The sequence below is a fragment of the Oncorhynchus kisutch genome, linkage group LG21 (assembly GCF_002021735.2).
Source record: "Oncorhynchus kisutch isolate 150728-3 linkage group LG21, Okis_V2, whole genome shotgun sequence".
Classification (NCBI taxonomy): Eukaryota; Metazoa; Chordata; class Actinopteri; order Salmoniformes; family Salmonidae; genus Oncorhynchus; species Oncorhynchus kisutch.
In genome coordinates this window covers 9,450,777-9,474,344 of record NC_034194.2, presented here as the reverse complement: position 1 = coordinate 9,474,344, position 23,568 = coordinate 9,450,777, and the positions used below count along the sequence as shown (strand labels likewise).

The window sequence follows — 23,568 nt, the reverse complement described above, 5'->3', positions numbered from 1 at the left end:
TCCCCATTACCTTCATACAACCAAAAGAGAGCCTTCAAATAGCATGAAACTCTTACGGAACATTGGTGCAACGTTCATGAAACGTTCCAAGAATGTTCTTAGAAACAAAATGTGTGATCTGGGCAGTTATTGTATACTAAATTAATGTAATATTACATGTTCTGGTTGAAAACAACACAACACACTTGTTGCAACTTTAGCTCTAAATATGTATGGTGGAGTCTATTTTAGATATTTCCTCTAGCGTGAAGAGGGCAGACTTGAGCGCGCGTGGTCTTGGCTCAATCTTGACTATTATAGGGTTACTACTCCAATACCCATACTTCACCCTGGCTCAGCTGGCTGCACATGGTGAAAGAATTACAATACTGACTTTGAGAGTCAAGATAAAAAGAAGGCGGTTCTTAAGTCTTATTTGAGACCTACAAAATCTGAAGGCAAAAAGGGGACCCGATTATTCTCTTAAAACTGCTAATAATTTCTGTGACAAACTCCTGGGACAAAAACTGTCGTGTCCAACGCTGCAGAATGGAAATATCCAAAGGGGATGAACATTCAACTGAGCATGCTGCCAATTTACTAGGTTCACCTGGTCGAGACAATCAGATGAGACACAGTGGACAGGGCCACAAGAAGAGGTCGAACAACTGCATGGTAATCGTTGTGGTGAGTGGCATTATTGTAACTTTTCGTTACTGTAATCTAATTGTGTAGGCTATTGAATTATTAGTTCAAGGTCCAATGCAGCCTTTTGTTTTATCTTAAAATCCAAATAATTTCTAGGTAACAATTAAGCAACTTACTGGGATTTGTTTTTCAATTAAAAAGGTAAATAAACATATAGCTTGTTAGCAAAGAGCAATTTCTCAAGCAAGAATTTCGCTAGGACTGTCTTGTTGCAAAACCATGCCCATAAGAAAGATAGCAACTTTCAAAGCCCCGCTGACTGGTCAGAGTTCGGTTGTTTCATGTGAGAATTAAAGGTGTGTGAGAGAAGGAAGAATGCTATACAGACGGAATCTCCACCAAAACAAAACACTGCCATCCATACATTGCATTTTCCCGAATTTGGATATGAAGTTGCATGTAGCTTTTTCGTGAGTGATTGCAGCGAGCCTGACTGACCAGATTGGTAGCTGCATTGTTTTTGGAGGTAAGTAAACTGAATTATAACAAGTGTTTTCGCTATTTTACAACGCCGATGTTGTCTAGGGTTAGCTTAGTGTGGTTAACGAAAGGTCTATTGGGAAACTTTGTTACATGACATTTCTGCTAGTTGGCAACTAAAAGATGCTGCGTAGCTAGTTCTAGCTGAATGGGCAAAGCTAGCTCCATTGATTCACTATTACTGACAATCATGTAATGTTAGCTATCTACAGTTGCTTGCAGTGAAACTGTGCACCTCCGGTAGTTCATGGCAGGCACGAGCAAACTTCGTCACAGGGAACGTCCAAACTCTGACCAATCAGCATGGCTTTGAATGTTGCTAGATTACTCATGGGCGTGGTTTTAATTTATTTTTCATTTCACTTTTTAATTTACCAGTTAGGCCAGTTGAGAGCAAGTTATCATTTACAACTGCGACCTGGCCAAGATAAAGCAAAGCAGTGCGACAAAAGCAACAACACAGAGTTACACATAAACAAACGTACAGTCAATAACACAATAGAAAAAAAAAATATGTACAGTGTGCAAATGTAGAAGATTAGGGAGGTAAGGCAGTAAATAGGCCATAGAGACCAATACTTACAATTTAGCATTAACACTGGAGTGATAGTGGTGCAAGTGGAGATACTGGAGTGCAAAAAGATAAATAACAATATGGGGATGAGGTAGTTGGGTGTGCTATTTACAGATTGGCTATGTACAGGTGCAGTGATCAGTAAGCTACTCTGACAGCTGATGCTTAAAGTTAGAGAGGGAGATATGAGACTCCAGCTTCAGTTATTTTTGCAATTCGTTCCAGTCATTGGCAGCAGAGAACTGGAAGGAAAGGTGGCCAACTGAGGTGTTGGCTTTGGGGATGACCAGTGAAATATAACTGCTGGAGCGCGTGCTACGGGTGGGTGTTGCTATGATGACCAGTGAGCTAAGGTGGGGCTTTACCTAGCAAAGACTTATAGATGACCTGGAGCCAGTGGGTTTGGTGATGAATATATAGCAAGGTCCAGCCAATGAGAGCATACAGGTCGCAGTGGTGGGTAGTATATGGGGCTTTGGTGACAAAACGGATGGCACTGTGATATACTGCATCCAGTTTGCTGTGTAGAGTGTTGGAGGCTATTTTGTAAATGACATCGCCAAAGTCAAGGATCGGTAGTATAGTCAGTTTTACGAGGGTATGTTTGGCAGCATGAGTGAAGGAGGCATTGTTGCAAAAATAGGAAGCCAATTTTAGATTTAATATTGGATTGGAGATGCTTATTAATATGAGTCTGGAAGGAGAGTTTACAGTCTAACCAGACAGCTAGGTATTTGTAGTTGTCCACATATTCTACATCAGAACTGTTCAGAGTAGGTATGCTAGTCAGGCGGGCGGGTGCGGGCAGCAATCGGTTGAAGAGCATGCATTTAGTTTTACTAGCATTTAAAAGCAGTTGGAGGCATGGAAATCTTATGGTATTGAAGCTCGTCTGGAGGTTTGTTAACACAGTGTCCAAAGAAGGGCCAGATGTATACAGAATGATGTCATCTGCGTAGAAGTGGATCAGAGAATAACCAGCAGCAAGAGCAACATCATTGATATATATACAGAGAAAGGAGTCGGCCCGAGAATTGAACCCTGTGGCACCCCCATAGAGACTGCCAGAGGTCCGGACAACAGGCCCTCCGATTTGACACACTTAACTCTATTTGAGAAGTAGTTGGTGAACCAGGCGAGGCAGTCATTTGAGAAACCAAGGCTATTGAGTCTGCCGATAAGAATGCAGTGATTGACAGAGTCGAAAGCCTTGGCCAGGTCGATGAAGACTGTACTGTCTATTATCGATAGCGGTTATGATATCGTTTAGGACCTTGAGCGTGGCTGAGGTGCACCCATGACCAACTCGGAAACCAGATTGCATAGTGGAGAAGGTACGGTGGGATTTGTTTTGCACCAAGTTTTGCGTGGATAAAAAGGACATGTCGGGGGGGGGGGGTCTGAGTGGGGAGGGGAAGAAAACTAGCTGTTATTGGCAGAGAGGTTTTGAACTCTTTCTTATTGGTCTTTTAACTAATTTACACCAGGCAGACCAAAACTCCATATCACCAAAACAGGCTGAAATTTCAGGCGGTCTTAAAAAAAAAAAATATTACACTTGATAATTTTCATAATTTCACAGTATTATTCCAACCTCATAATGTTGAAATATATATAAAACACAGGAATATCACGCTTTTGACTTCACTGGGCCTTTTTTAAAGGGATAGTTCACTACTTTGTAAGCAGTCTATGGAGAAGGTATGACAGCAAATATGTTTACCTGGCCACTGATTTAAATGCTAACTTTTTTGCATTTGTGGCACAATGCAAGTCAATGGTACTCATATTAGCATTTTCGCACTTCATGCCCAGATCTTGATTGTGTAACTATAAACTGATTTTATTTTGACCTTTTTATTTAACTAGGCAAGTCAGTTAAGAACAACTTCTTATTTTCAATGATGGCCTAGGAACAGTGGGTTAACTGCCTGTTCAGGGTTTATACAGATTTGTACCTTGTCAGCTCAGGGATTTGAACTGGCAACCTTTCAGTTACTAGTCCAACGCTCTAACCACTAGGCTACCCTGCCGCCCCATTACCAACATAAATATAACATTAAACAAGTAGTTTTGCATAATACTGTGGTATATGCTCTGTTCGTAATCAAGTGGGAGGTGGGAATTTACAAGTTGTGAAGTCGTAAATACAAGTTGGATGCATTCATGTGCTTTGAACTCGTTGAGAAATGCAGATTGGCTATTGGCCAACAATCTGCATAAACCATAAACTAAAAGTACAGCTATCATGCTGGTAAAGAAGTTATAGTGTTAAAAAAATAATATTTTTTATTTTTATAAATGTTTTGTTGCATTTAATTGCAGAAAAGGCTGTTCAAGGTCATTTCCTTAGTACGTGACATCAGAGGTCAGCATGTCGGAGAAGTGGGAACTCAGGATGATAGACTAGTTTCCCACTAGTAATTACCAGTTGGTGGATTGTTCAAGTAGACTTTTCGTATTCTTATGTAGTAAATTCCCACTTCCCACTTGATTACAAACGCAATATTGTCTGATATACACGTCTGGAATGCTGTGTCAGCCAATCAGCATCCAGGACCCAAACTACCCAGTTTATAGTCGTCAATAATCAATGGCTATTGTAGTGTTCTTGCTATATGAGCCGCTTTACCCACCAAGTCAGTTAATCCATAGTGTTTGCCTTTCATGCCAGCGACCCAGGTTCGCTTCCCTGTCCCTTTCTTAGCTGCAATATCATCAATTTAGATTGCCCTTTAATTTTCAACAACTGGCTTAGTTCACTGTCCTTCATAAAATTGAAAATACAGTGGACAACTCCTGCCAAGGAACACACCATGTGACACTGCATGTCCACTCAGCTCAGACTTTTTAAAATAAACAAAGCAGGCTCACTCTGACGACCTGTGTGGTTATCCCACCTAAAGCCAGAGCGCAGCGTGGCAGCCTTCCTATGCCAGTCATTGACTCTGGGGTTATACAGTACCAGTCAAAAGTTTGGACACACCTACTCATTCAAGGGTTTTTCTTTATATTTACTATTTTCTACATTGTAAAATAATAGTGAAGACATCAAAACTATGAAATATCACATATGGAATCATGTAGTAACAAAAAAAGTATGAACAAATCAAAATATTTTTGAGATTCTTCAAAGTAGCCACCCTTTGCCTTGACAGCTTTGTACACTCTTGGCATTCTCTCAACCAGCTTCTTTAGGCAGTCACCTGGAATGCATTTGAATTAACAGATGTGCCTTGTTCATTTCTGGAATTTCTTTCTTAATGCGTTTGAGTCAATCAGTTGTGCCGTAATAAGGTATGGGTTGTATACAGAAGACAGTCCTATTTGGTAAAATACCAAGTCCATATTATGGCAAGAAAAGCTCAAATAAGCGAAGTGAAACGATAGTCCATCATTACTTTAAGACATGAAGGCCAGTCAATCCAGAACATTTCAAGAACTTTGAAAGTTTCTTCAAGTGCCGTCGAAAAACCATCAAGTGCTATGATGAAACTGGCTCTCATGAGGACCGCCACAGGAAAGGAAGACCCTGCTGCAGAGGATAAGATAATTTAGAGTTAACTGCACCTCCAGATTGCAGCCCAAATAAATGCTTCACAGAGTTCATGTAACAGACACATCTCAATATCAACTGTTCAGAGGAGACTGTGTGAATCAGGCCTTCATGGTCGAATTGCTGCAAAGAAACCACTACTAAAGGACACCAATAGTAAGAAGACTTGCTTGTGCCAAGAAACATGAGCAACGGACATAGACCGGTGGGAATCTGTCCTTTGGTCTGATGAGTCCAAATGTGAGATTTTTGGTTCCAACCGCCATGTCTTTGTGAGACGCAGAGTAGGTGAACGAATGATCTCCCCATGTGTGGTTCCTACCGTGGAGCATGGAGGTGGTGTGATAGTGCTTTGCTGCTGACACTGTCAGTGATTTATTTAGATTTCAAGGCACACTTAAGCAACATTCCACAGTGAAACGCCATCCCATCCGGTTTGCACTTAGTGGGACAATCATTTGCTTTACAACAGGACAATGGCACAACACACCTCCAGGCTGTGTAAGGGCTATTTGACCAAGAAGGTGAGTGATGGAGTGCTGCATCAGATGACCTGGCCTCCACAATCACCCGACCTCAATCCAATTGAGATGTTTTGGGATGAGTTGGACCGCAGAGTGAAGGAAAAGCAGCCAACAAGTGCTCAGCATATGGAGTTCCCACAAGACTGTTGGAAAAGCATTCCAGGTGAAGCTGGTTGAGAGAATGCCAAGATTGTGCAAAGCTGTCATCAAGACAAAGACTGGCTACTTTGAAGAATCTCAAATGCAAAATATATTTTGATTTAACTTTTTTAGTTAGTACATGATTCCACGTGTTTATTTGATAGTGTTGATGTCTTCACTATTATTCTACCATGTAGAAAATAGTAAAAATAAAGAACCCTTGAATGAGAAGGTGTGTCCAAACTTTTGACTGGTACTGTATATTGACCTGTAATTACTGTGTCCTTCAATTCAGGAATGGCTCAGTCCACAACAATGTCTCAAATCGGTGTGCGTGTGCACTTGGACAACATGTCTCGTCAAACATGAGTTAATTTTCCACAGGAATCATTATGCGAACGTTGGTTTAGAGTTGTGAAATAGTACAACACATGGCGTGTTGCCATGAATTCTACCAAAAACAGGATTCCTTATAGGATGCTGACCATATAGCAAGGCACTAGGAGTCAAAGCACATGGGAATCAAACGTGTATATATTTACATTTTTGAGTAGTTAAGGGTTGAGTCTTGCTCAATAAACCTGGAGATGTTTTATCATTTTAAATCCTTTTTTTCCAACTGCACATTTTTTGAGGTGTGTGTGTGTGTGTGTATATACTCCCAACATGGGGTTGTGAGATTTACTCTGTAACCCAGTATAGTGTCCTCAGGCGCCTGCAGTAGGTTTCCACCAGACAGTGCGTTTGCTTTCCCTAGAACTCGGTTAGGTACTGCACTGTAGTCCTGGCTTCTCAGGACACCAGCCAGGTCACTCACTCACTCACTCACTCACTCACTCACTCACACAAGCTACACCTGACAGATCACACATTGTACAGCATTTGATTCTTGAAAAAAAATCTTCAGAGTTTTCAAAGCACTCCAAGTTGATGACCTGTCTTCTTTACGTCAAGCTCTTTATTACTGGTCCTTGGTTTGAATTGATAATGAGAGAACTCCATGCCAATTAGACCGCAGTACTAATCCTGACATGTCCTGTTATCCCCTATTGAGACCCTCTTTAAGCCGTGTTGATAAGACTGCTGGATATCTTCCCTTTATCATTAGCTGACTTAGTTGAAACTTTAAACCCGTGAGATCCAGTCTTTGAATATCCCCGCTAATTACAAAGCCCCAGCTATTCACCCTTCCCTGGGCAAAAGGGGCCAGGCAGAGCAGCTCACCAGGCAGCTAGGAGGTCGTTTATGACCTGCTTTTACTTCTCTATTAGAGAGGGCCAAGACCCAGATGTGGAGAATTAAACTTTTTTTGATTTGTGCACCGAACAGAATAGAGTCCTACGTTAGAATGGAAAAGAGTGTCATATGACTAATTTTCTCAAATTATACACGGGGAATATAGTTATTTAATTCAACTCGTTTTGGTTGTTTTTATTTCTAGGAATTTTGTCACATTTAAAAAAAAAATGTTTCTGTGGTTTCGTTCAACATAGGTCCAACTGAGATGTTTTTTTCTGATGCATTCTAGACCCCCAAAATGTCCAGTTATAGCTACAATAATGTTTCTCAAGGAAGCAGCAGGCAAAGACTGCTGCCAACTGTCTCTTCATAATTTTCCGTACAAAATACTTTTCTGTGTTATGTGATGTCACTTGGCGGTCTCGATTTACTGACCTTACTAACAGTGAAAGTGATTTAAAATCCCATGTACACAATAAATATTAAAAAGTCACAGACAAAGTAGAGACAAAGTAGAGTAGTAGTCTGGTTAGATCAGACTGAGTGCTACATAGTGTTCAGTCTGGTTTAACCAGGCTATTAGAGTACACTCGGGATAATAGTTTTAATTGGATGAGAAGATATCGAAGGGTCATAGCACTTCATTTATGATGGTTCATCAGGATACTATGCATTGTACTAAACTGAGCTGAGCCAAGCTGTACTGTGCTGGCGTGGTGGGGATTCCACCATACTGGAACCGTGCTGGAAAGGACTATGTGAAAAGAAAATATCCAAGCTAGCACTGTACTGTTTGGGTCAGCAGGATACTGTGAAAAGGGTAATAGTTGACTATACAAGGCACATACGTTTGCTATCGCTCTTCCTTTCAAAGATTCTTCCTTCTAGAGTTTTTCCTGGCCACTGTACTCTTACTTCCGCTTGTATTGCTCTTTGAGTTCTAGCCCTTTGATAACTGCTGATATGAAATGGACTATAACTAAATGTGCTTGATCAATATCTACACATGGGAACTTTTCCGATGTTTCTCTTCTCACCTATAGGTAATGTTGCTGTGCTTGTTGATCACTGTCATCACAGTCATATTTGCCTTGAAGCAGCACTGCAATGTTAAAGGTACGGTTTAGTAAACAACTGGCCAACTCTGTTTACAATTTATTGTCTGTCCTATTAGCCCTTGAGCTTGGCCACTGTGCAAAACTAACCAATTATAACACAGAAAGAAAACAGTTAGTACATAAACGCTTTTCAGCTAAAATAGAAATACATTTCTAGTCTGTAATTGAATGCATTCCCTGTCCAGTTTCAATGTTTCTATTCTCTCTTTTGAGAAAAGAAAAAAACTGTTAAGGATTAGCTTAAACATCCATAACAAACCAATCAGATGTACTGATTCCTTTTTTAAATCTGTCAAATGATACCAATTCTGAGTAACATAATGATATTCTGAGTAACTTAAATTACATTCTGAGTAACGTTGTTGACCTCCTGAGTAACATAATAAAACTCTTCTCATCCCCTGTAGTGACGAGCTGTAAGAACAGGTGTGTGACTGGGAGCATTGACAAGTCTGCATCGTGCCACTGTGACCCGTCTTGTGAGAAAGAGGGAAACTGCTGTCTTGATTACACTGAGGTGTGCGTAGACCCTGGTAAGTCCAACAGCCTACATCACGTGTTACTGCAACACCACACTGCCAGAGGTATGTAGAGCAGGAGAGCACGGGTCAGGTTACCCACCAGCGCTACTTTGATGTTGTTAGTCTTCTTTATGTGTGTGTGTGTGTGTGTGTGTGTGTGGAGGGGGAGGAGTGTTCGTGTGTGTCAGTGTAGGCTGCTGAGGGGAGGAAGGCTCGTATTAATGACTGGAATGGAGTCAATGGAATGGTATCCACCATATGGAAACCACATTGTTGATGTGTTTGATTCCACTGACTGATTCCGCTGTCCTCCCCTCAGCAGCCTCCACTGGTGTGTGTGTGGGTGGATAGACTCCTCCTACAGATTACAAAAACATGTTTTATGTGGACTGGAATGTTCACTTCAGATGCAATGTTGACTCTGGGAAGAGGCTGACCATTACAGCATCCCCAAAATACCCCTCTTCCATTTTACCGTCCTTGCTGGTCACTGTGGCTATCCGTCCCCTAGCTTGGGTGTGGTGTGGCAATCTGGGCAGTGTTGTTCCCCCACACTATGTGGTTAAAATTTTGCCACCCAATCATCATGGGACCCATGTGTTTCCTCTACTTCCTCCAGAGAGTAGCGAGGCCCATTTATAGTGAAGGGATGGTAAATCAGAATTTGTTTTGATTTTCCCCATGATTGCTGTAACACTGAAGCATGTCTCCTGAGACTGCGATTAGCATCCCTCTTATAGATTGTCCACTTGACCGCTGTCAGAGAGAGAATGTTGGTCTGTCTGTTCTAATGGGTATCACTCACTTGCTTTTGTGTAGTGCTTTGCGAGAATATTCGATGGTGAGAAACTGTAGTTCACTCATTGACGAAAGGTTTGGATATAGGGTAGTCCCAGACAGTGGTAGGAGGTGTGACCGATTCCTCAGCTACTGCTGTCTCTCGGAGGTGACTCTCCTAACCATACACACACGTACACTCTCTCACACGTGCTCCCCCTTTTCGCTGTCATAAACTCTCTCTGTCCTTCCCTCACTCTCCCTTCTTCACACTCACATATTTTCACACTTTTTCTCCGTCATAATGATTTCTCTCCCTCTCTCCCCCCTCCAGGTCAGCGCTGGACCTGCTCCAGATTCCGCTGTGGCGAGCAAAGGTTGGCCGATAGCCTGTGCTCATGCTCGGATGACTGTGTGAAAGCAGGGGACTGCTGTGCAAATTACTACAGCACCTGCAAAGGTAAAGGCCATAGACTAAACTGACCCTGTATGGGTTGCAGCCCCAAAATACATCTGTGTGTTCAACAGACCTTCAATCAAAAATTCATAAAAAAATCAATGATCTAATGCTTTTATAGTCCCAAAAGTACAAACTCCACACTATATCAAAGGCACCTCAAATATTTCTAAGTATTTGACGCAGATCTGTTGTGCAATCCTACATAAAGGCCTATACTCAAACAGTGTACCCAGTGCTGTCCGGTGATGGCCCTCCTCACTGCACATGGTTTAATTATGATTTCCCTCAGAGAGTTGTTTGTTTAGAGTTGGTAGGGTTGTATGCCCAAGGAAAGTAATGCATACCATATGTTAGGACTTTGCATTAAGGGATTTCAAGATGTACATTTGCAGCTGAATATACACAGTGTGAATACCACACCTCGGATTGTAAAACATTGTTTTCCCTATAGTTCCTATATGCACTTTGAGATAATGTGTGTATGTGTGTGTGTGTAATTTTTGCTTATTGGTATTTCTCTTTTCTAGCTCCTCCTGTGTGGTGGAAGGAATTCCCCAACATAAGGCCCTCTCAATCTTTCCCTATCCTTGACAGTCTTTAATGCTTAGACCAGTGTTTCTCCACCTTTTTGTACCAGGGACAAACAAACTAGGGTCCTTCCTTCTGAAATCTAGAACTGATTCAATTGGTGTCAAGAGAGTTAACCATCTGAGGGACCAGTCAGAAACATCTCAAGGACCAGTCTCGGACCGGGAACCAAAGGTTGAGAAACACTGGCTTACTTCTCACTCTTAACTACCCTGATAAAGCTTTAACTCATGGTCATTTCAGCTATCATTCACCATTCCATAGCTTGCATTAGCCTACGCAATCCAAGCACAATGCTTGCAAGCACGTATTAGATTTTAGTCTGGTAGATATACTGTAGATTTGATGTGTTTGGTAATTAGCCACATTAGCCTCAAATTATCCTCCGTGAAGATAGTATGGTTGATGATGATATTTTCCAGTGGGAGTGAAGTCCTGGATAGAAGAGGAGTGCGAGGACATTCAAACACCCCAATGTCCTGCCAGGTAAGTACTTTTCCACAACTACTGCTGTGCTTTCTCTGTGAGAAACCGTATTGAATGTTGAACTTGAAGGTCCTCCTGTGATGCACAGCACATAGTACTTGATTGAGATGGCTTGATAGTATATTTTATTTTTATTTATTTATTTTTATTTCACCTTTATTTAACCAGGTAGGATAGTTGAGAACAAGTTCGCATTTGCAACTGCGACCTGGCCAAGATAAAGCAAAGCAGTGTGAACAGACAACACAGAGTTACACATGGAGTAAACAATTAACAAGTCAATAACACAGTAGGAAAAAAAGAGAGTCTATATACATTGTGTGCAAAAGGCATGAGGAGGTAGGCAAATAATTACAACTTTGCAGATTAACACTGGAGTGATAAATGATCAGATGGTCATGTACAGGTAGAGATATTGGTGTGCAAAAGAGCAGAAAAGTAAATAAATATAAACAGTATGGGGATGAGGTAGGTCAAATTGGGTGGGCTATTTACCGATAGACTATGTACAGCTGCAGCGATCGGTTAGCTGCTCAGATAGCAGATGTTTGAAGTTGGTGAGGGAGATAAGTCTCCAACTTCAGCGATTTTTGCAATTCGTTCCAGTCACAGGCAGCAGAGAACTGGAACGAAAGGCGGCCAAATGAGCTGTTGGCTTTAGGGATGATCAGTGAGATACACCTGCTGGAGCGCGTGCTACGGGTGGGTGTTGCCATCATGACCAGTGAACTGAGATAAGGCGGAGCTTTACCTAAGCATGGACTTGTAGATGACCTGGAGCCAGTGGGTCTGGCGACGAATAAGTAGCGAGGGCCAGCCGACTAGAGCATACAGGTCGCAGTGGTGGGTGGTATAAGGTGCTTTAGTAACAAAACGGATGGCACTGTGATAAACTGCATCCAGTTTGCTGAGTAGAGTATTGGAAGCTATTTTGTAGATGACATCGCCGAAGTTGAGGATCGGTAGGATAGTCAGTTTTACTAGGGTAAGTTTGGCGGCGTGAGTGAAGGAGGCTTCGTTGCGGAATAGAAAGCCGATTCTAGATTTGATTTTAGATTGGAGATGTTTGATATGAGTCTGGAAGGAGAGTTTACAGTCTAGCCAGACACCTAGGTATTTATAGATGTCCACATATTCTAGGTCGGAACCATCCAGGGTGGAGATGCTAGTCGGGCGTGCGGGTGCATGCATTTGGTTTTACTAGCGTTTAAGAGCGGCCATGGAAGGAGTGTTGTATGGCGTTGAAGCTCGTTTGGAGGTTAGATAGCACAGTGTCCAAGGACGGGCCGGAAGTATACAGAATGGTGTTGTCTGCGTAGAGGTGGATCAGGGAATCGCCCGCAGCAAGAGCAACATCATTGATATATACAGAGAAAAGAGTCGGCCCGAGAATTGAACCCTGTGGCACCCCCATAGAGACTGCCAGAGGACCGGACAGCATGCCCTCCGATTTGACACACTGAACTCTGTCTGCAAAGTAGTTGGTGAACCAGGCAAGGCAGTCATCAGAAAAACCGAGGCTACTGAGTCTGCCGATAAGAATATGGTGATTGACAGAGTCTAAAGCCTTGGCAAGGTCGATGAAGACGGCTGCACAGTACTGTCTTTTATCGATGGCGGTTATGATATCGTTTAGTACCTTGAGCGTGGCTGAGGTGCACCCGTGACCGGCTCGGAAACCAGATTGCACAGCGGAGAAGGTACGGTGGGATTCGAGATGGTCAGTGACCTGTTTGTTGACTTGGCTTTCGAAGACCTTAGATAGGCAGGGCAGGATGGATATAGGTCTGTAACAGTTTGGGTCCAAGGTGTCTCCTGCGGCAGCTTTCCAATCCTTGGGGATCTCAGACGATATGAAAGAGAGGTTGAACAGGCTGGTAATAGGGGTTGCGACAATGGCGGCGCATAGTTTCAGAAATAGAGGGTCCAGATTGTCAAGCCCAGCTGATTTGTACGGGTCCAGGTTTTGCAGCTCTTTCAGAACATCTGCTATCTGGATTTGGGTAAAGGAGAACCTGGAGAGGCTTGGGCGAGTAGCTGCGGGGGGGGCTGAGCTGTTGGCCGAGGTTGGAGTAGCCAGGAGGAAGGCATGGCCAGCCGTTGAGAAATGCTTGTTGAAGTTTTTGATTATCACGTATTTATCGGTGGTGACCATGTTACCTAGCCTCAGTGCAGTGGGCATCTGGGAGGAGGTGCTCTTGTTCTCCATGGACTTCAGTGTCCCAGAACTTTTTGGAGTTAGAGCTACAGGATGCAAATTTTTGCCTGAAGAAGCTGGCCTTTGCTTTCCTGACTGACTGCGTGTATTGGTTCCTGACTTCCCTGAACAGTTGCATATCGCGGGGACTATTCGATGCTATTGCAGTCCGCCACAGGATGTTTTTGTGCTGGTCGAGGGCAGTCAGGTCTGGAGTGAACCAAGGGCTATATCTGTTCTTAGTTCTGCATTTTTTGAACGGAGCATGCTTATCTAAAATGGTGAGGAAGTTACTTTTAAAGAATGACCAGGCATCCTCAACTGACAGGATGAGGTCAATATCCTTCCAGGATACCTGGGCCAGGTCGTTTAGAAAGGCCTGCTCACAGTGTTTTAGGGAGAGTTTGACAGTGATGAGGGGTGGTCGTTTGACTGCGGATCCGTAGCGGATACAGGCAATGAGGCAGTGATCGCTGAGATCCTGGTTGAAGACAGTGGAGGTGTATTTGGGGGGCCAGTTGGTCAGGATGATGTCTATGAGGGTGCCCTTGTTTACAGATTTAGGGTTGTACCTGGTGGGTTCCTTGATGATTTGTGTGAGATTGAGGGCATCTAGCTTAGATGGGGTGTTAAGCATATCCCAGTTTAGGTTACCTAACAGGTTACCTAACAGAACAAACTCTGAAGCTAGATGGGGGGCGATCAATTCACAAATGGTGTCCAGGGCACAGCTGGGAGCTGAGGGGGGTCGGTAGCAGGCGGCAACAGTGAGAGACTTATTTCTGGAGAGAGTAATTTTTTTAATTAGTAGTTCGAACTGTTTGGGTATGGACCTGGAAAGTATGACATTACTTTGCAGGCTATCTCTGCAGTAGACTGCAACTCCTCCCCCTTTGGCAGTTCTATCTTGACAGAAAATGTTATAGTTGGGTATGGAAATCTCTGAATTTTTGGATTCAGGATTCAGACACGGCAAGGACATCAGGGTTAGCAGAGTGTGCTAAAGCAGTGAGTAAAACAAACTTAGGGAGGAGGCTTCTGATGTTGACATGTATGAAACCAAGGCTTTTTCGATCACAGAAGTCAACAAATGAGGGTGCCTGGGGACATGCAGGGCTGTATACTGTACACATAGAGTACTGTTGTTACTTAGCTAAAGTCACATTACAATCTGTGGGTACTATAGACAACACAGCACATTATGACGCCAATGTACTGTACACAATTTGAGGCCATTTGCTCTACTTGTATGATGTGAGACAAAAAGTACTTTAAGTGTGAGACAAAACAGGATTAACCCAATGTGTGTGTAGTGGTAAGGTGACCCCAGACTTGTTAGACTATGGAAAAGTAAATGTCTGGTTTTGTCTCGAGTCCATTTTTAGTCTTAAGTCCTTTCCAAAGGGCTTTGAACTAATGAACGTTTTTCTTTTGATCGTTTTTTATTAGATTTTTATGACTGACGTCACTCATTATTTATTTTTAAGGTGTTTCTATTTGGCTGTAACTTCAATTTAGGGTTTATTTTATTAGTGGTAAGTGTTTATAGGTCCCTGGTATGACCCTCTCTGTCATGATGTATAGATACGTTTAATATGCCTATTACAGAACCACAGAGAGACTTAAATAACTAAAATATATCGTCACTTACCCCAGCCTATGTTATCTGTTATGTGGGAGAAAAGAGGGGGGAAGGAAGAGAGAAAGAAAAAGCAACAATTGTGTTCAACAGATATTTGGCTGTATCCTGCATTGTATTTCTGTTGAAAAAGGGAAGGGGAAAGTTTCAGTTTAAGGGAAAGGGGAAACCCAGTGTAACCCACAGGCTTTTGATTAATCTTGGATGCAGCTATCTAGCCACAGGCCTCTTCCTGCCCTGCCCCTCCTCTCGCTGTGTGTCTGTGTGGGCTGAATCCATCCTGCCTGTCCTCATCCAGTCCATTCACGTCAGTTCCCCTCCAAACAAAGGGCTGCTTTGTGTTCCCCCACATAGTCACAGCACAGCTACTGGTACTGTTTCCACTGTAAACATCTCCACTGTGCCAGACTTAGACTGTTTTAGATTCATGCTTTCCAGGGAAAATGTATATTCTGTTTTCCCCTAGAAGAGTTTCTAAATGTAACCTCAATACAGCTCATTCTCTGGCTTTGTTTGTGTCCTCCAGTTTTTCCAAACCCCCTCTGATCCTGGTGTCTATGGATGGCTTCCGGGCAGGTTATTTAAAGGCCTATGGCAGTCTTCTTCCAGTCATCAACAAATTACGTAAGTCAGTCCCCTAAGCACACCATTGTTTTCTGGCGTAGAGGGCAACATTTGGAATGAGACGTTACAAGCAACTAGAGATGTCTCTTTCTGGTCACAATAAATCACAGGAGGTCGGTGGCACCTTTAATTGGGGAAGATTGGCTCGTAGTAATGACTGGAGCGTGATGAGTGCAACGGTATCAAACACATGGTTTGATGCCATTTCATTCACTCCGTTCCAGACATTATTATGAGCCGTCCTTGTAAAATTATTCCCCTATCGGACCCGAGCCTGGGTTTATACCAAGCTAACATATGGAATTGTTTTAAGATGATCATACCAAGGATCATTTAGCTATTTGATTTAAAATAAATAGATAATTTGATGAAAGATAGAATTTGGCCTTACTGCTATTAGCTCATAGAAGGTATTGAATAACATAACTGATAGTCAAAACACACATCAAAAGGAAGTATGCTTTGAAGTGTCTGTCGTACGGTAGAGTGGGGTAAGTTGAGCCATTTTTTACATCACTCCTTCAGGGGAAATATAGTATTCTTTCTAACAAACATCTATAAACATACAGTGCCTTTGGAAAGTATTGAGACGCCTTTACTTTTTCCACATTTTCCAGCCTTAAATTATAAATGTTGCTCAGCAATCTACACACAATACCCCATAATGACAAACTGTTTTTTAGAAATGTGTATTTAAAAAAAATATATATATAAAAAAACGTATTTAAATAAGTATTCAGACCCTTTTCTATTTGACTTGAAATTGAGCTCAGGTGCATCCTATTTTCCATTGATCATCCTTGAGCTGTTTCCACAACTTGATCAGAGTCCACCTGTGATAAATTTAATTGATTGGACATGATTTGGAAAGGCACACACCTGTCTATATAAGGTCCCACAGTTGACAGTGCATTTCAGAGCAAAAAACAAGCCATGAGGTCGAAGGAATTGTCCGTATCTGGGGAAGGGTACCAAAAAATGTCTGCAGCATTGAAGATTCCCAAGAACACAGTGGCCTCCATCATTCTTAAATGGAAGAAGTTTGGAACCACCAAGACTCTTCCTAGAGCTGGCCGCTTGGCCAAGCTGAGCAATCGGGGGAGAAGGGCCTTGGTCAGGGAGGTGAAGGTTTACTTTCCAACAGGACTACGACCCTAAGCACAGCCAAGACAATGCAGGAGTGGCTTCAGAACAAGTCTCTGAATGTCCTTGAGTGGCCCAACCAGAGCCCGACTTGAACCCAATCGAACATCTCTGGAGAGACCGGAAAATAGCTGTGCAGCAACGCTCCCCATCTAAACTGACAGAGCTTGAGAGGATGTGCAGAGAAGAATGGGAGAAACTCCCCAAAAACAGGTGTGCCAAGCTTGTAGTGTCATACCCAAGAAGACTCGATGCTGTAATTTCTGCAAAAGGTGCTTCAACAAAGTAGAGTAAACGGTCTAAATACTTATGTATTTATGTGTTATTTCTTTTTTTTTCTTCTTTTTTTTATCAATTAGCATCAATTTCTGTAAACCTGTTTTTGCTTTGTCATTATGGGGTATTGTATGTAGATTGATGAGGGGGGGAAAACAATTGAATCAATTTTAGAATAAGGCTGTAACGTAGCAATGTGGAGAAAGTCAAGGGGTCTCCCAAATGCACTGTACATTGAGTGTATGACCTCTTCCTAAATATTTACACAAAATTAAATAATTAATTTTGTGTATGGTTTCCTAGAAACGAGGGTGGCTCAACTTACCCATTCTCCCCTATATATATATAAGATTTTTGGGGGATGGGCACTAAAGTACTTAAATGGTTCCCGGAACTCCTGGTCTGACAAACACAACTGTAGCTCGGCCACCTTCCACCACAGATGCGTAAAGCCGGCAGATGCAGTGGATTGAGATGCAGCCCATGCAAAAAAAACATATCTCTAGCTTAAACAGATTTTGATGGGGAACAGTCTAGTGACATGCATGAGACCTGGTATGATCTCAGCCAGTCGTGAGCTTGGTTGTGTTCCCCGGCTCAGACGTTGTATGCAGCAACTAATGGTTGCGTGCCACATTATTGACTGGCAGATTGCTATAACATATGTGGTTAGCTGATACATAAAATACCTATCCAGGCTTTGTAAGATCTGGCAGGCGTCAGCAACGCCTGGGCAGAGAAACGTGCTCCTTGTTTCTTTGGCTACTTGCGCGTTTGGCAGTCTGACATCCTTTCAAACAATTTCAGGGAAATGATTCTGTTTAGGTAAAGGATCCTAGGATCCTATCACAGCTGTTTCTTTGGCAGCTTTGATTTATTTTATTTTATTTGACTTCATTCTATTTCAGGCAACTGTGGCACCACTACCCCGTACATGAGACCTGCCTATCCCACCAAGACCTTCCCCAACCACTACACCATTGTGACTGTAAGGGTGTCGCTCCTCTTAGTTTATATGTAACCAGGCAGGCATCAGTTACTTTGGTAAAGAATTGTATACACAACTTGTTTATTTGAAAATTGCTTCACTCTTTGGAATCCACTTTTTTTATTTTTTTATCACCTTATCCATCAAGTACAGTCACTTACCATGAATGATCCCCAAAAAAACTCTTCTTGTGGCTTGATGGCTCGCACGTGCTGCTTCTGATGAGAAACTGTGGTTCAACTCTGGGCAGCGATTTTTAGCTCTACTGGTTTACCCAACCCTTTTCAGTTAACCACCAGACTTCTCTTTCAACACGCAGTGTTGTGGCTCCGTGTGATGAAATGATGAAGTCCATTCAACGGTAGATGTAAAAATACAGAGGACAAGCCCACTTAGCCCTGCAGCTGTCAAAGCACCGGGTGTGTAAACCTCTGTGTGTGTGTGTGTTACTCCCACAGGGTCTCTATCCAGAGTCCCATGGGATCGTGGACAACAAGATGTACGATGTGACCCGCAACGCCTCCTTCAGTCTGAAAGTGGCAGAGAAATTCAACGCCAAGTGGTACCAAGGAGAACCAGTGAGTGAATACATTGGAATCCAAAAAAACTGCCAACATTTGGCATTAAGTACATTTTAGTTTATTGGTACAGCTTATTGTTTTTTAGCAATGTGGCCCTAGTGTTTTGTGGAACTGAACTTGTGACCTGAAGAGGGGAGCTTGGGATGACATAAGTCGTCTTAGACAAGGAGCCACAGACAGACAGGGATTAGTGAACATTTCCTCTGCAAAACATGGAGCTGGAAAAATGGATGAGGAAGATGAATGTTATTGAGGAAGTTTCCCTGAACTATGGTTCCCCTGTACTGTGTTTACTAAAAACCCTAACGATAGGACATAATGACATTACAGCACTGTGCCAAATAACATTCTGTATACTTATTGCACAAATCTAAACATCGACTGAGAAATACCAACTGACAAGGAGAAAATGGCGCAAAAACAAAGTCTCAGCCTTGTCACAAAACACATGGGATATAATGATATATAAGGTATTGAGTGAGAACAGTAGGTATGGGTCTTTGATCATGATACACTCTAATGAGCTTTCTATGAAAAAAGTGTGTTAGGCAGTTGTTTTCAGTGACAGTTCTCCTCTTTGTCTCTCTGAGGTGGGCGAATTGCTCAACTCCACATAATATCACATTTAATTTGTCACATGTGCCGAATACAACAGGTGTAGGTAGACCTTACAGTGAAATACTTACAAGCCCTTAACCCACAATGCAGTTTTGAAAATAAACAAAAGTAACAAATAATTAATGAGCAGTGGTAAAATAACAGTAGCGATGCTATATACCCTACAGGGGGTACCGGTACAGAGTCAATGTACATGTAGGCAATATGTAAATGTAGGTAGAGTTAAAGTGACTATGTATAGATAATAAACAGAGAGTAGCAGCAGAGTAAAAGAGGGGCGGGGGGTAGCCATTTGATTAGCTGTTCAGGAGTCTTATGGCTTTGGGGTAGAAGCTGTTAAGAAGCCTTTTGGACCTAGACTTGGCGCTCTGGTACCGCTTGCCGTGCGGTAGCGGACTGAGCACGCACCCCTGAGGGGCCCCCGTGTTGAGGATCAGTGTGGCGGATGTGTTGTTACCTACCCTTATCACCTGGGGGCTACCCATCGGGAAGTCCAGGATCCAGTTGTAGAGGGAGGTGTTTAGTCCCAGGGTCCTTATCTTAGTGATGAGCTTTGAGGACACTATGGTGTTGGAACGCTGAGCTGTTGTCAATGAATAGCATTCTACCATAGGTGTTCCTTTGTCCAGGTGGGAAAGGGCAGTATGGAGTGCAGTAGAGATTGCATCATCTGTGGATCTGTTGGGGCGGTATGCAAATTGGAGTGGGTCTAGGGTTTCTGGGATAATGGTGTTGATGTGAGCCATGACCAGCCTTTCAAAGCACTTCAAGGCTACAAACATGAGCGCTACAGGTCGGTAGTCATTTAGGCAGGTTACCTTAGTGTTCTTGGGCACAGGGACTATGGTGGTATGCTTGAAACATGTTGGTATTAGAGTCAGTCAGGGACAGGTAGAAAATGTCGGTGAAGACACTTGCCAGCTGGTCAGCGTATGCTCGGAGTACTCGTCCTGGTATTCCGTCTGGCCTTGTTGCCTTGTGCATGTTGAACTGTTTTAAAAGGTCTTACTCACATTGGCTATGAAGAACGTGATCACACAGTAGTCAGGAACAGCTGATACTGTCGTGCATGTTTCAGTGTCGCTTGCTTTGATGCGAGCATAGAAGAAATGTAGCTTGTCTGGTAGGCCCGTTTCACTGGGCAGCTCGCGGCTGTGCTTCCAAGGTGACATGCCCAAATGATTATCGCCCGTCGTACTCACCCCCGGTCATCATGAAGTGCTTCGAGAGGCTGGTCATGGCCCACAAAGGCCAGCATGCTAGGCACACTGAACCCACTCCAATTTGCCTACTGCTCTAACAGATACACAGAAGATTACATTTCCATCGCTATTCACACAGCCATAACTGTACAAGAGGAACACCTATGTGAGAATGCTGTTCATTGACCACAGCGTTCAACACTATTGTTCCCTCCAAGCACAGATCCTGGACTTCCTGATGGGCTGACCATAGGCTGTGAGGATTGGCAACAACACATCCTCTACACTGACTCTTAACACAGGGGCCCCTCAGAGGTGTGTCCTCAGCCCTCTGCTGTACTCCCTGTTCCCCTATGACTGCGTGGCTTTGCACAACACCAACTCCATCGAGTTTACAGACGACACCATGGTCCAAGGCCTGATAGCCAACAACGACATGTCAGCCTATAGGGAGATGGTAAATGAATTGGCATTGTGGCGGGACAACAACCTCTCCCTCTCAACATCAGCAAAGTAAATGAGTTAATTGTTAACTACAATAAGTAGAAGAGGGAACATCCACATCAACGGGACTGCAGTAGAGAGGGTCAGCAGATTTAAGTTCCTCTGCATCCACACCACCGAGGACTTGACATGGACCAACACCACCATTCTTGTCAAGAGGGTGCATCATAGGTAATATGTGTCTCTCCTGCTTAAGGGGGCTGAAGACATTCGAATTTGCCACACCGGGTCCTCTCCAAATACTACTGCTGCACCATCGAGCACGTCGTAAGCGGTTGCATCACTGCCAGGTACGGGAATCGCTCCGTCCACAACCGCAAGGCCCTCCCGCAAGTGGTGAAGACTGCACAGAACATCACTGGGATCGTGCTCCCACCCATCCAGGTGATCTACTCGAAGCGGTGCCTAAGGAAGGCCACAGCGTCATCAAGGACCCCACACACCCCAGCCACAAGCTGTCCACTCCCTTACTGTTGGGCAGACATTATCAGAGCATGATGTCTGATACCAACCAGCTCAGGGTTTGCCGCTAAAAGGGGCGGCAGTGTAGCCTAGTGGTTAGAGCATTGGACTAGTAACCGAAAGGTTGCAAGTTCAAATCCCCGAGCTGACAAGGTACAAAATCTGTCGTTCTGCCCTTGAACAGGCAGTTAACCCACTGTTCCTAGGCCGTCATTGAAAATAAGAATTTGTTCTTAACTGACTTGCCTAGTAAAATAAAGGTAAAAAAAAAAAAAAGAGAAAATTTATCTACAAGCCATCAGACTGCTGAACACTTGAACTGGACTGACCACCTGCTCCGATTCTCCGCACCTTAGCACACATGCAATCACACAGACATACACGCGCTTACAGTGCATTTGGAAAGTATTCAGACCCCTTGACTTTTTCCATGTTTTCTTGCAGCTTTATTCTAAAATAGAATAGTTTTTTTCCCTCATCAATCGACACACAATAAACCATAATGACAAAGCAAAAAAACGGTAGAGATTTTTTTGCAATTGTATTAAAAATAAACAGACATTTACACATTTACATAAGTATTCAGACCCTTTACTCAGGACTTGAAGCACCTTTGGCAGCGATTACAGCCTTGAGTCTTCTTGGGTTTGCCGCTAAAAGCTTGGCATTCCTGTATTTGGGTAGTTTCTCCCATTCTTCTCTGCAGATCCTCTCAAACTCTTTCAGGTTGTATGGGGAGCGTTGCTGCACAGCTATTTTCAAGTCTCTCCAAAGATGTTCGATTGGGTTCAAGTCTGGGCTCTGGCTGGGCCACTCCAGGACATTCAGAGACTTGTCCCTTCCTGTTGGAAGGTGAACCTTCACCCCAGTCTGAGGTCCTGAGCTCTTTAGAGCAGGTTTTCATCAAGGATCTCTCTGTACTTTGCTCCGTTCATCTTTCCCTCGATCCTGACAAGTCTCCCCGTTGAAAAACATCCCCACAGCATGATGCCTCCACCACCATGCTTCACCGTAGGCACTCAGGCCAAAGAGTTCAGTCTTGGTGCCTTTTGGCAAACTACAAGCGGGCTGTCATGTGCCTTTTACTGAGGAGTGGCTTCGTCTGGCCACTCTACCATAAAGGCCTGATAGGTGGAGTGCTGCAGAGATGGTTGTTCTTCTGGAAGGTTCTACCATCTCCACAGAGGAAATCTGGTGCTCTGTCAGAGTGACCATCAGGTTTTTGGTCACTTCCCTGACCAAGGTGCTTCTCCCCCGATTGCAGTTTGGCCAGGCGGCCAGCTCAAGGAAGAGTCTTAGTGGTTCCATTTAAGAATGATGGAGGCCATTGTGTTCTTGGGGACCTTCAATGCTGCAGAAATGTTTTGGTACTGTTCCCCAGACACAATCCTGTCTCCGATCTCTAAGGACAATTCCTTCGACCTCATGGCTTGGTTTTTGCTCTGACATGCACTGTCAACTGTGGGACCTTTACATAGATAGGTGTGTGTCTCTCCAAATCATGTCCAATAATTTGAATTTATCACCGGTGGACTCCAAGTTTTAGAAACTTCTCAAGGATGATCAATGGAAACAGGATGCACCTGCGCTGAATTTCGAGTCTCATAGACAAGGTTCGGAATACTTATTTAAATATGTTTTTTATTTTTTACAAATTTGCTAAAAAATTGAATAACCTATTTTCGCTTTGTCATTATGGGGTATATTGTGTGTAGATTAAGTTTTAAAAAATAAAATATTTGGAGTAAGGCTGTAACGCAACAAAATGTGGAATAAGTGAAGAGGTCTGAATGTTTCTGAATGCAGAGTGTACAAAACATTAGGAACATCGGCTCTTTCCATGACAAACTGACCAGGTGAAAGCTATGATTCCTTATTGATGTCACCTGTTAAATCCACTTCAATCAGTGTAGATGATGAAGGGGAGGATACAGGTTAAAGAAGGATATTTTAAGGCAATTGAGACATGGATTGTGTATGCCATTCTGAGGGTGAATGGACAAGACCAAATATTTAAGTGCCTTTGAACGGGGAAAGGTAGTAGGTGCCAGGCGTACCAGTTTGAGTTGCTGGGATTTTCATGCTCAACAGTTTCCCGTGTGTATCAAAAAGGGTCCACCACCCAAAGGACAACCAGCCAACTTGACATAACCGTGGGAAGCATTGGAGTCAACATGGGCCAG

The 23,568-nt window shown here is 43.2% G+C and overlaps 1 protein-coding gene across 2 annotated transcripts in view; it reads left to right on the top strand.

Annotated features, from left to right (window-relative positions):
• Positions 1–298: 298 nt before the first annotated feature.
• Positions 299–23,568, top strand: part of LOC109866331 (ectonucleotide pyrophosphatase/phosphodiesterase family member 1) — a 70,987-nt gene continuing 47,717 nt past the window's right edge. The window contains exons 1-8 of one of the 2 annotated variants that reach the window (XM_020454959.2): positions 299–666; positions 8,245–8,317; positions 8,727–8,852; positions 9,952–10,077; positions 11,088–11,151; positions 15,514–15,611; positions 17,939–18,018; positions 18,477–18,596. In XM_020454959.2, coding sequence (XP_020310548.1) covers positions 529–666; positions 8,245–8,317; positions 8,727–8,852; positions 9,952–10,077; positions 11,088–11,151; positions 15,514–15,611; positions 17,939–18,018; positions 18,477–18,596 — 825 coding nt within the window. In that variant the 5' untranslated portion in view covers positions 299–528. The remainder of the gene's footprint in view (positions 667–8,244; positions 8,318–8,726; positions 8,853–9,951; positions 10,078–11,087; positions 11,152–15,513; positions 15,612–17,938; positions 18,019–18,476; positions 18,597–23,568) is intronic. The other variant, XM_020454960.2, reaches the window with a different exon arrangement.